Below are 12,781 nucleotides of genomic sequence, written 5' to 3'. Positions count from 1 at the left end.
ATGGTTATAATAAGGCAAGTATTTTGAAGGAAAAAACCGTGACAACAGCCTAAAGGGAACTTACATTTACCCATAAAATGATACTTAGGTGTTATTATTAAAGACCGAATACCAAGCTTGGAATGGGTTATTAGTCTAATGTCATAGCATTTCCCCCATACTCTTGTTATTCTTTATCCCTGTTTTTACATTTACTTCTTTTCCAAATGTTCGTGAAAATGAAGACTTATAATTTTTGTGTTTTTTAGTCAGTTGATGTTTATGAAATACTTCTCATATGCTTAGAAATATAAAGTAATCTGGATTAAGTTTAAGATATGGCTTATATTGCCAAGAGTTTCTGAAAAAGCTTCATGGAAAATATGGAAATCTGAATTAGGCTTTAATGCTGGATTGAATTTATATTATGTGAGGGAGAAAAAGTGTACATTTCATATGGTTATTTTGATTCCTTATTTACACTGTAATGCCTTACTCAGACTTCTTTACCGTCATAACCCCTCCTTTTTCTTACACATTTGTTTTGGAACTTGGCCCTCTTATCCTTTCACTTTGTAATCAAAAATCATGTTTATATAAGTGATCCCCTAATTTACGTTTCTGGCTTCCTGATTCTTCTCTTGAGCTCCAGGGCCATGTTTCCCTATAACCTATGCATCCCCCAGGTCCCTCAAACTGAACATGTCCAAAATAGAAAAAATTCATTTTTCTATTTGAATTCTCCTTTTGCTGGAAGTATTTTAAGTATGAGGTGGTTGGGGCGCCTGGGTGGGTCAGTCATTTAAGCGTCTGCCTTCGGCTCAGGTCCTTATGCCAGTGTCCTGGGATCAACCCCGTTTCGGGCTCCCTCTTCAGCAGGAGGCCTGCTTCTCCCTCTCCCACTACCCCCTGCTTGTGTTCCCTCTCTTCCTGTGTCTCTCTCTGTCAAATAAATAAATAAAATCTTAAAAAAAAAAAAAAAGTATGATGTGGGTTGCTGTCTTTTCAGTCACTTAGACTGGAGATATTAGAGTCATTTTAGCTTCTCTGTCTAACGTGTGCATCTAAGCAGTCTCTGTCCATTCTGCTTCAGAAATGTTAATTGTGGTAGGGTGTATAGCAAAAAGCAATCTGATTAACATAGTTTTTTGCCTTCTGAAAGAATATAGAACGGTATTTTCCAGCATTAAAAAGGAAGGCCAACCTTCTGAGACAAAATGAAGTACAGAGAAAAGCAGTTGCAGTTCTCAAGAGACCTAACCAGTTAAATAGAAAGTAAGTACTCAAATATGATAATACTATGTTATCCTGAATAAATATACACTTCTTGCACTAAGTGATCAAATGAATATATTTGTAGTGGTCATTTTCAAGACCGATATTTGGGATGTCTATCTGAACATCCAACATGGAAGCATTCAGTAATGGCTTTCTTATTTCTTAGACCCAGTATTACTGATGAATTTAACAAATTGTAAACTTTAAAAAAAAGCATCACTCTGCTTCATTATCTCTGTTTACATACAGAATAAAATTACAAATGTGATTGTTTAGGTAAAAACACCTCTGCAGGAATTATTCAAAATTGGGAATTCTGAAAGCTAAAATTGTTACTCAGTCTCAATTACTCTTTTTTTTTTTTAAAGATTTTATTTATTTATTTGACAGAGAGAGACACAGCAAGAGAGGGAACACAAGCAGGGGGAGTGGGAGAGGGAGAAGCAGGCTTCCCACTGAGCAAGGAGCCTGATGTGGGGCTCGATCCCAGGACCCTGGGATCATGACCTGAGCTGAAGGCAGATACTTAATGACTGAGCCACCCAGGCGCCCCTGTCTCAATTACTCTTAATAGAGCAGTGTATTTGTGGAAAAAGCAGACTACAAAGAATTCTGCATGAATGTTTCTTAAGCTGAATTTTTTTTTAAAGTAACGTGGGACTCTGAATCACAACCCCAAGATCAAGAGTTCTTGGACGCCTGGGTGGCTCAGTTAGTTAAGCGACTACCTTCAGCTCAGGTCATGATCCCGAAGTCCCAGGATCGAGTCCCTCAGCGGGGAGTCTGCTTCTGCTTCTGACCCTCTCTCCTCTCATGTGCTCTTTCTCTCTCTCTCTTTCTCTCTCAAATTAATAAATAAAATCTTTAAAAAAAAAAAAAGAGTTACATGCTCTATTGAGCCAGCCAGGCGCTCCATAGCTGAGATTATTTTTATGTTAAATTGAAAGCATAACAGAAACTTAAAAATTATGACCTATTGTTACGGTATTCTGTTCTAAGGATAAAATGGGCAGAAAGGAAGTTGATAAACTGCTTAGTGTCTATATTATTTTAGTTTCAAATACCATTTATTCATCTCTTACAGAAGATAATTCAAAAATAAAAAGAAACTCTGAAATGAAGTTTTTTGTATAAGTGGAATGGCTGGAATTACAGTTTTACTTAACTATCATCTTTTGGGAATCATTTGGTGTAGTACCTTTTGGAAAATGGGAATTTCTTAAATAAGAACTTGTCCATTACATGAGGCATTAATGACCCATGTTAATTGGGCTAGCTAGGAAAATTTGAGTCTAAGATTGGAGGTAAGATTAGGCAATGTGTTAAGTGTTTATTATAAAAAATACCTAGATAAATAAGAAAAATTTGTTTTCTCATATTTTACCGACTTCATGTAGAAATTAGAAGGGAACTGGTGAAAGTCAAGCCAAACATAATTGAGAGTACGTTTCTCTGTGTAAAAGAACAACCAGTAGAAGACTAAGTTTCTCTGTGATTTATATTAATATATAAAGGTTTCTGAGTGAGAATGGAAGAGAAAACCGTAGATGTTATTTTTCAAGATTTTCTCTTTACTTTGGGTTTCAGCAGTTTAACTATGATGTGCCTAGGTGTGATTTTCTTTTTACTAATCCTGTAAATAAATCTGTACATACATGTTTTTCAACAAATTCAGGAAATAGCATTAAAAATGTTTTTAATGTCTTCAGAGGAAATCTTCTATGTTGGAATATTCAAAATTAGGTTGTTATGTAGCATGCTACAGAAAGATATTTATAAATTGAATCTCAGTAGCTTTGTGTAAATAAAATAATTCAGAGTCTTTATGTGTAGTGTACCTCAAATGTTCAGCCTATGAATTTATTTTTGCTTATTTTTTCTCAGGATGTTTGAAAGTTGTTAAATGGCTGAGATTATTCACGGTATGTGTGTTTTTGTTGCAGAAATAACATTCCAGCCAATTTTACCAGGAGTGGAAATAAATTAAGTCATCAGAAAGATACTCGTCAGGCAACTTTTCTTTTCAGAAGAGGCCTAAAGGTATAAAAAACCCTTGTTGGTGGTTTCTTTTTACTCAAAGGATCTTGAACATTTACCTTTAGTAGTAATCCTCAATCATAGGTATGGCCCATGGTTGAGGTAGGGGTTGGGTTTGGGGTATGGAGACTGTGACATTAGATTAGTTCTTTTGGTTGTTTATTTTTTCTGTTCTCTCTCTTGTTGTCATCAGTAGCAACATCTTATGAGTTTAACATGCTACTTAGGTATAAATTCGTTTCACCACTTGTTCTGTTATAGGAACCCCAACAAAGAGGTATTGCCAGAATAGGCACATGCCTCTCTTGCATTCATACACACACCACACTGGGTTATAAAGTTACAGAGCAGGATCGCTTTTTGGATTCAAATCCTCTGCTTTCTGTGGGATCTACTGCTTTTTTTTTTCCCTTCAGGTTCAGGCCCAGTTGAACACAGAACAACTGCTAGACGATGTAGTAGCAAAGAGAACTCGTCAGTAAGTTTCAATTTGTTTTTCAAGATGTCATTTCAAAATTCCCAGAATACTAGCAGCCCAGATTACTATGTGCTCTGGTCCAGAAGGAATTAAATGGGACCCAAAGTATATTAACCCTAGAGGCTGAAATAGATAAATCCATTTTGTTTTTTTGTTTTTTTCCCCAAAAGCCTTTTGCATTTTCACATATCCATCTTATGAGTTTTAGGAACAAATATATCACTCTGTTTAAAAAAAAAAAATAATAATGGCCTATTCCATTTTAATGAAATAGATCTTTATTTTCTGTAACTGCTTTTATATAAGTGAACCTATTCAGGGAATAAATAGAAGAAAATCCAATAGAGCATTTAGAAAACTTTAAACCTTTAATTTTATAATAGGATGTTTTTCCTCTTCACATATTCTTTTTTCCCCCCAAGCCCATAAAAATTGTCTGTTAGAATTGCACTTCCAACATGTGAGTTGTAACATTCTAATTCCATCAATATGATCAGATTTTGAGATTAAATTATTTAAAAGTATGGCTACTTTTTGGAAAACAAAATGGGTAAAACATCGTGTTGGTCCAGATGCGTTGGCAGCTATAATTGAGCAGAGTGTAAGAAAAGAAACTATTTGAACTTGATGTTGACAATACTCTTTTGCATGGGAGTCATGACATTGGAAACCATAAGGAAAGAAATAATCATAAGCTATTTGCTTCTGCAATGAAGAATGTTTACATAATTGTAATAATATAAATGCTGTTTGTCTTGAATTTTTGAGAATCAACCTACAGGGGAAAAAAAGCACATAATACTTTATTTGGTTAACAATATGGTGAAAATGTCAGATTTTGAGTATCATGAATATAAAAGTAGAGCTAAAAAAATTGGAGGTACAAAGTGAGAGAAGAGGTGAAAGGAAAGAATAGAGGTACTACTATCCTTTCATAGAAAGTTGGGAGGAGATGGTGTTGAGAGAGATTGAAAGAAAGAGAATTAAGAGACCAAAAGATTTAAGATTATTTGAAGTTATAATTTGAAGTAAAATAGTGATATATAGATATCAAAATGTTCAGAGGTAGGTAAGGAAACTAGAGGACAGTGTGATAAGCTAAAACCTTATCATAGCAAAATATTGTTACATACACATTTTGTATAGTGAACTAGAGGTAACTAGCAAGTGGTAAAAATAGGAAAGGTTAAAATTGCTGCCATTGGGGAGCAGGAAAGTTCTGCCTCTGGGGAGCAGGAAGTGGGGGAAAAAACTGGGAACTGTTACTTTTCATTAGAAGCTTTTCTGTATTATTTAATGTACATATATTTGTTACACTGAAAAATACTTAATAAATTTAAGTGTCTAGTTCCTATACCCAAGATGCCGATTAATTATATTATTGTGGGGCTTAATATTTTTTAAAAAGCTAAGAAAAAGTGATGGCTACTTTAAAATGTATTTTTTTTGTGGAATACACTAAAAGTTTTATAAACTTCCACTTTAATGAAGTTTTTGGTTTTTTGAAACTAGATGGCGGACTTCCACGACAAATGGAGGAATTTTGACTGTCTCTATTGACAATCCTGGAGCAGTGCAGTGCCCAGTGTAAGTCTTTTATTGTGCAGAAATTATAACCTCTCAGTGAAATAGGTAATAGAAAAGCACTGGACTTCTCATGATGTCAAGTTAAGGTAAACTGAGACAAAGATAAAAGTAATACTTGTAGTACAAAATGGAAATAGTGTATTATAAAGTTAAAGTAAAAGCTCTCTTGATTCCTGGTTCTATAGCCCTAAAGTAGCCATTTTTAACAGTTTTATGTTTTTATTTAAAAAAAAAATGGTGCATGGATACTTAGTATATACATTTTTTTTATGTATAATGATAAATGAGGGAATGCTGTATATATATATCGTTGCTTCTTTCTCCTCCACCCCCCAGTATATTTTGGATGTCTTTACTTTTCAGTACCTACAGATCTGCCTTCTTTTTAAAGGCTTTCTGGTGAGTTCTTTTATCTGGATGACCTTAATTTAGTCAACCATTCCATTATGTTTATTGCATTATAAACTTTCTAGGTTTGTATAGTGTTTGATCTCTTCAGCCATTTTAATAAATGAAGAAAATGTAGGATGAGTCCCCAATCATTCCAAATTGTTGAAAAGTTTATAGTTCTACTTAAAGAGGTATTCTATGAGTGATTATAAATTTTAGTCTCTAGATTAGTCAAGAACCAGGTACAATAGTACCCCCTTGTCTGTGATTTCACTTTTCATGGTTTCAGTTACCCAGTCAACCATGCTCTGGAAACAGATAGTCCTCCTTCTGACATATTGTCAGAAGATCAGTAGTAGTAGCCTAATAACTACAGCACAATTCCTACATCATTCACCTCACTTCATCTCATCATGTAGGCATTTTATCATCTCACATGGTGAGTACAACATATTTTGAGAGAGGACAGGAGAGAGACCACATTCACATAACTTTTATTACAGTATATTGCCACAGTTATTCTGTTTTGCTATTAGTTATTGTTAATCTCACACTATTCCTAATTTATAAATTAAACTTCATCATGGGTATGTATGTATAGGAAAAAACATGCAGTATGTTTAGGGGTTCAGTACTATCTGCAGTTTCAGGTATCTACTGGCGGGGTTGGGGGGCAGTCCAGGAATGTATACCCTGTGGATAAGGGGGGAGTGTTGTACTTTTTTTTGAGAACATAAAATAGCCCTATACGTTGGAATATGTGTACAAGTCAAGATGTCTTATGTACCAAATGATTTATTTTTCTTCTTTTGATTATTAAGCTTGTCTGATTTCATTTTAATTTTTTTTCTAATAGAACTCAAAAACCACGGTTAACTCGTACTGCTGTACCCTCATTCTTGACAAAACGGGAGCAATCTGATGTAAAGAAAGTTCCTAAAGGTGTCCCCCTACAATTTGACATAAATAGTGTTGGAAAACAGGTAACATTTTTTTTTTTTTAATTTCTGTGGGGCATTCATTGAGAATATTTTAATTAATTTTTAAAAATGTGTAATGAATTAAATAGGGTGTCCTAAGTCTCCTCAGCTCTGGGAAGCCACTGATTGATCTACTTTCTGTTTTTTTTTTTTTTTTTAAGATTTTATATTTAATTTTTACTATTTATTTCAGAGAGAGAAAGAGAGAGCAGGCACAAGTGGGGTGAGGGGCAGAGGGAGAAGCAGGCTCCCTGTTAAGCAAGGAGCCCGATGTGGGGCTCCATCCCAGGACCCTGGGATCATGACCTGAGCTGAAAGCAAATATTCAACCGACGGAGCCACCCAGGTGTCCCTACTTTTTGTTTCTATAGATAAGCCTATTTTTTGGCCATTTCATATGAACAGAATCATACAATATGTGATCTTTTGTGACTGGCTTCTTTTACTTAGCATAGTATTTTCAAGTTCCACCCATAGTGTATGGTCTTTTTATTGCTGAGTAATGTTCCATCATATGGATATATCATATTTTATTTATTCATTCATCAGTTGATAGACACTTGGGCTATTTCCATTCTGTGACTTTTGTGAATAATGCTCATCTACACATTCATGTACATGTCTTTTGTATGAGTAGATTTTCCATTTCCTACAAGTGGAATTGCTAGGTCATATCATCTATGAACTGCCAGACTTGTTTTCCTAAGTGGCTGCACTGTTTACATTCCTTCTAGCATGTATGAGAGTTCTAAATTTCTCCACATCCTCATCTACACTTGTTATTATCTGCCATTTGATTATACCAAGTATTTGTGAAATGGTGTATCTCACTGTGGGTTTGACAGTTTTTATATTATATCAACTTTGTGTCTTGTGATCTTGCTAAAATTCACTCAACTACTTTAGCAATTTTGTAGATTCCTTAGGATTTTCTTTGTAAACAATCATGTCATATTCCAAATTCCTTTCCAATCTTTAAACCTTTTCTATTTCTTCTTTATTGTGATGGCTAGAACCTTCAGTACAGTGTTGAATAGAAGTGGTGAGAGTATGGTATGCTTGCCTTGTTCCTAGGCGTGAGGAGAAAGCATTAAATATTTCACCATTGAGTATGATGTTAGCAGTAGGATTTTAGTAGATTCTCTTTATCTAAAGTTGAGGGAGAGTTCCCTTTATTCGTAATTGACTGAGAATTTTTATCATGAATGGATGTTGGATTTTGTCAAATGCTTTTTTTTTTGGTATCCATTGGTGTAAGAGTGTATGGAATTGAAAATATGAAGTATGGACAGAAGTTTGACCAAATTTGTTTTACTTCTTTTTATTTTGTTTTGTCATGGTTACTTTTCTTTCAGAAATGGTGACTTATAATTTGGTTGTGTTTTCTGTTGTTAATCAAAAACCAGATGTTGATTTGAATTTGATTTGAATTTCTGTGAGGAACTCACAGAAATCCAAGAACTCATGGAAATTCAAGAAAATATGTTTCGGGGACGCCTGGGTGGCTCAGTCAGTTAAGCGTCTGCCTTCAGCTCAGGTCATGATCTCAGGGTCCTGGGGTCCAGTCCCACATCAGGCTCCTTGCTGCCTCTGCCTTCTCCCTCTGCCTTCTGCTCCCCCTGCTTGTATGCACACGTGTCCTCTCCCCCTCTCTCTGATAAATAAATAAAATCTTTAAAAAAAAGAAAATATGTTTCAAATATTCCCAAGTGTAAATATATCTTAGGTTTATCAGATACATCACTAGAATTTGTGTAGTGTTTATAGGGCCCAAAAATAATTCAGATAGAGAAACTCCTGGATGTATGACCTGTGGGCATTATAGTAATGTTTTTTATATAGTATATAATGTAGGCATTTATAGTGGTTAGGAGATAGAGATTGTGAGTCAGATCACCAGGTTGAAATTCTGGAACTGCAAGTAGGCAAGTTAACTAACTTCTCTAAACTTCACTAAATTCACCTGTTTCATATGGTTTTTGTTAGAGTTAAATGAGTTTGTATGTGTAAGTATTCAGGAAATGTTGTTGCTTTGAATTACCATTATGATCTCATTATTGTTCTTAAATAAATATGGCTAACTTGTCAAGTTGTTAATTTTTTTGTTTTGTTTTCTCTAGACAGGGATGACTTTGAATGAGCGATTTGGGATCCTGAAGGAACAAAGAGCCACTCTCACGTTCAACAAAGGAGGAAGCCGTTTTGTAACCGTGGGATAGATCCGTGTCAAAGGGACTTTAGAGTGATGACTCTGTTGTAAAAGTTGAATTGCTTGAAGAGTTCATCACAGAAATTCAAGAAACTTTATTTCAAAATGTTCACAAGGCTAAATAACTCTTATTTTTATTTTTGAAGTTTTGTTTTTTTTTTTAAACATGTATAAATAATGCCCTGAAAGAGTAACAGGGAATATACCTATCTGTTCTTAAGATTTCATTGTTGGCCCAGACAGAACAATTCTCTATTTGATTTCTTTGGTTCCTTATGAAGCAGAAAGAAGACAGAAAGATAGAAATTGATTATTTTTATGATAGTGGTATTTAGGATCTCATCACTTTTGCCGTTTTTTACACTTTGCCATGGTAAATCTTGGTCTTCAGAGATATGAGTAGGTCCCTTTGTTGTCACCTATCCTTTAATAGTGTTGATGTAATAAGTGCAGTTGACTTTTCTTCATTAGAGATATTAAAAAAAAATCACTAGAATTCCAGTTTTGAGTTTTAAGATTTTTGGGAATATCTGGAATTTGGGTTACTTTTCAGATGACATTAGGTTAATCCTCCAGAGTTGTTAATCTTTAATAACGAACTTTTAACAAGAAATGTGGCATTAGTCTTTGTTTAAAATGTTGATGTTTAAAGGCTATAAATAAATGTGTATTTACAAAATTATCTTGGAAGAGAAGGTCCAATGTAAAAACCTGACAACTGTGTTTAGAAAATGAAAAAAGCAGGAAAGAAGTAGCAGGTTGAAGACAGGTAACTGAGGTGAAAAACTTCAAAACCCAGGACATAGATACACTGTTTGAATTTAATGTAGTCTTGAATCTAGTGTCCATGAAAAATTCTTCAAATGATACTTAGAAGAATTACAATTATCAAAATGGATTGAGTCCCTTAGATATTTTGATGATAAAATCAATAGCCATACAGTCCTAGACTTCTTATTCAAAGAGTTAAATTTTATAAGCTTTTTAAGCTTGCTAATTAAACAGTATACAGTTTCAAAATCAAAAACATACTTGTATATGTCACAAAGAAAAAAATCCAAAATGGTAATAGAGTTACATTGTAACCTTGTTTTATACCTTTCTTGTATAAAGTTCAGGCATTTGTGGTGAGAGGGTTTTTTTTCTTCTCCCACACTCTGGAGGAGTGGGAGGAATTAATCTGTTGTGCCAAGTTAGTGCTGAAAGTCCTCAGATGGTTGTATCCTGTAAGTTACAGTATAATGCCAAAATGCAGCAACATATTCCGGCTACAAGTTCAGTCATTTTGAAGCTTAACCTTTTGGTTTGCTATAATGTTAAAACCTCTTAAGTAGGTGTTAGTTTCCCTAGAGCATATTGGTGTTGATTTTCCCTGTAAAACAAAACAAAACATTCAGTTATCACTTTTGCCTGCCTTGCATTGTTTAGTAGACGTCATTCTTTTTCTCTCATGCTCCTTGGGTTACTTGGTTTATGCTAGCCACGGAAAAGTATCAATAACAGTTTCATGCTTATACCAAAGAATTAAATCTGATCCTTAATATCTGGTATTTTGCCAGTAAGTCTACTGGTAAGGGATTATTGGAAGCCAGTCACACAATTTGAAAATAAACTCTAGTCTCCTTAGGCCAAGGACTCATTGCAAAACATTTTTGCAAGTACAAATGCTTAGATTTCATCCATTAACAGTCCATTTTATTTTAGACTGGTTTAGAATTACTGGTAGCTTATTTTAAAGCAAAGGAAAAACAACTGAGCACAAATTTGCTTTCTGAACAGTTTGTGAAAATATGGTATAAAGATGCTTTCATTTTTTTTTATTTTAAATATTGTACAGAGCTATTATTAATGTCATTTTTCTTGAAAACCTTAAAAATTGTCCCAAATATTGACATTAACATTGCATCAAGCAACAAAGTGTCATTGATATATTAAACTTTTGCTCTTTGTGCATCTCTAATTTCATTTTCTTTTTAAATATAAAATTTTGCCTTTGTTATAACTAAATTAAAATTCTTGAGTGCTAACATGTTGTATATAAACAAAAGAATATGCTTTGTTGGAGGAAAATTTCCTTTCTTGGAATGTGGTTGTAGTCATCCTTTTCAGTTCTTAAATTTTGTTTTTAAACAGGATACAACTTAAAATTTCCTTTGCATCAAGGTGTATGCAAAACATTGATGCAGTGCATCACAAAATGAAAGTTTGTATTTAATGAGGAGATGCTTTACACTGTACTTTTTGGTGTTTTTTGGAAAAGTTACAAATTTAGATCTATTCTGAAGCTGTTCATTTTTAACAAATAAAATGTTACAGGTCTCACATTTATTCTTAGCTATAAAGATTGAGTTGTGGTTTTTAGATTGTTCTATGTTACAAAGAACTTTGTAGTGATTATATTTATAATTTTTCGGGTTTGAAAAACTACTTACCAATTAAATTGTTAAATCAGTCTAGACTCATATTCTAATTGCCTTTTGACCATTTCATTCATAAGCTCCAACCAGGAAGTAAGCCAGGAGGAGTTTAAAATAAAGAAGTAGGGGCGCCTGGGTGGCTCAGTTGGTTAGGCGACTGCCTTCGGCTCAGGTCATGATCCTGGAGTCCCGGGATCGAGTCCCGCATCGGGCTCCCTGCTCGGCAGGGAGTCTGCTTCTCCCTCTGACCCTCCTCCCTCTCGTGCTCTCTGTCTCTCATTCTCTCTGTCTCAAATAAATAAATAAAATCTTTAAAAAAAAAATAAAAAATAAAAAATAAAATAAAATAAAGAAGTAAATTTACTTAGAATGCAGCATTTCAAGCTAGATGAACCTTTCAAGATCATCCATTTCAACCTCTCTGTCTACATCTTAGTTAAGTGAGGTTCAGCTTTTCAAGACTTACATGTGAGAGAGTCACTTTTTGAGCTCAGGTCTTTTAATTCTCAGTTCATAATAAACTGCTGCTGTGACTTGAACACCCAAAGAAGGTAGTGGAATAATGTTTGGCTGTCAGACATCTAAGAAATGGTAATAGCCATGCTTTAGCATTTGTAGCATGGTTAAGTAAATCTACTCTACCATGATTATTGAGACTTCTTTACTTCGGTATTAAAGTTATGTAGATGTCTTAAAGGAGGCCAGTGTTCCTAAGTAGACATTATGTATTTTTTTTCTAATAGGCATAAATTTCACAATTTAAATTATAAACATCATAAAATACTTTTAAGTATAAAGAAACTTATAGGCTGCATTGCCCAGTGATAATTTCTTGGTAAAATAAATATGTATATCCTGTTTTGCTGTCAGCCTTATAATTAACACAGTATGCACAGTTCCAGGATAATTTTTAATTTTAATTTTTTTTATTTTAATCACCCAGTACTCATCATGACAAGTGCCCTCCTTAATCCCCATCGCCTATTTCACCCATCCCTCCACGTACCTCCCCTGTGGTAACCATTTCTTTATAGTTAAGAGTCTTTCTTGGTTTGTCTTTTTTCCCTTTGCTCCTTTGTTTTGTTTCTTAATGTGTTGGGGTAATTTTTGTCCTGATTTAGATTTTATAGCTATAAGGAGGTAAGAGTGAGAAAAATATAGCTGACTTTGGACTACAAAGAATGAATACCATACATTCTGAATACAGGCAGTATCAGGGCAGAAAATGATTTCTTCATTTCTGATTTTTGAACTTTCATCAGAATTACGATTGTTCTATTAGTCACTGTATATTTAAAAAAAGTGATTTAAGCTTCCTTTTAAAGACAGTTTTTACGTAGATCAATTTGAAGTTACTCCCTTTTAAAAGTGATAACAATAAATCCCAAGAATTTACAATAGGAATTTTACACTATTGTGGGCTATT

The 12,781-nt window shown here is 34.1% G+C and overlaps 1 protein-coding gene across 1 annotated transcript in view; it reads left to right on the top strand.

Annotated features, from left to right (window-relative positions):
* FYTTD1 (forty-two-three domain containing 1) overlaps window positions 1-11,434 on the top strand; it is a 30,192-nt gene extending 18,758 nt beyond the window's left edge. The window contains exons 4-9 of the mRNA XM_021692312.1: window positions 1,142-1,254; window positions 3,201-3,297; window positions 3,711-3,772; window positions 5,285-5,359; window positions 6,606-6,732; window positions 8,850-11,434. Of these exons, the coding sequence (XP_021547987.1) occupies window positions 1,142-1,254; window positions 3,201-3,297; window positions 3,711-3,772; window positions 5,285-5,359; window positions 6,606-6,732; window positions 8,850-8,948 (573 nt within the window). The 3' untranslated portion in view covers window positions 8,949-11,434. The remainder of the gene's footprint in view (window positions 1-1,141; window positions 1,255-3,200; window positions 3,298-3,710; window positions 3,773-5,284; window positions 5,360-6,605; window positions 6,733-8,849) is intronic.
* The last annotated feature ends 1,347 nt before the right edge of the window (window positions 11,435-12,781 follow it).

Source organism: Neomonachus schauinslandi, chromosome 1 (genome assembly GCF_002201575.2).
Source record: "Neomonachus schauinslandi chromosome 1, ASM220157v2, whole genome shotgun sequence".
NCBI classification, from domain to species: Eukaryota; Metazoa; Chordata; class Mammalia; order Carnivora; family Phocidae; genus Neomonachus; species Neomonachus schauinslandi.
The sequence above is the reverse complement of the archived record's forward strand: the minus strand, read 5'-3'. Positions and strand labels throughout refer to the sequence as shown.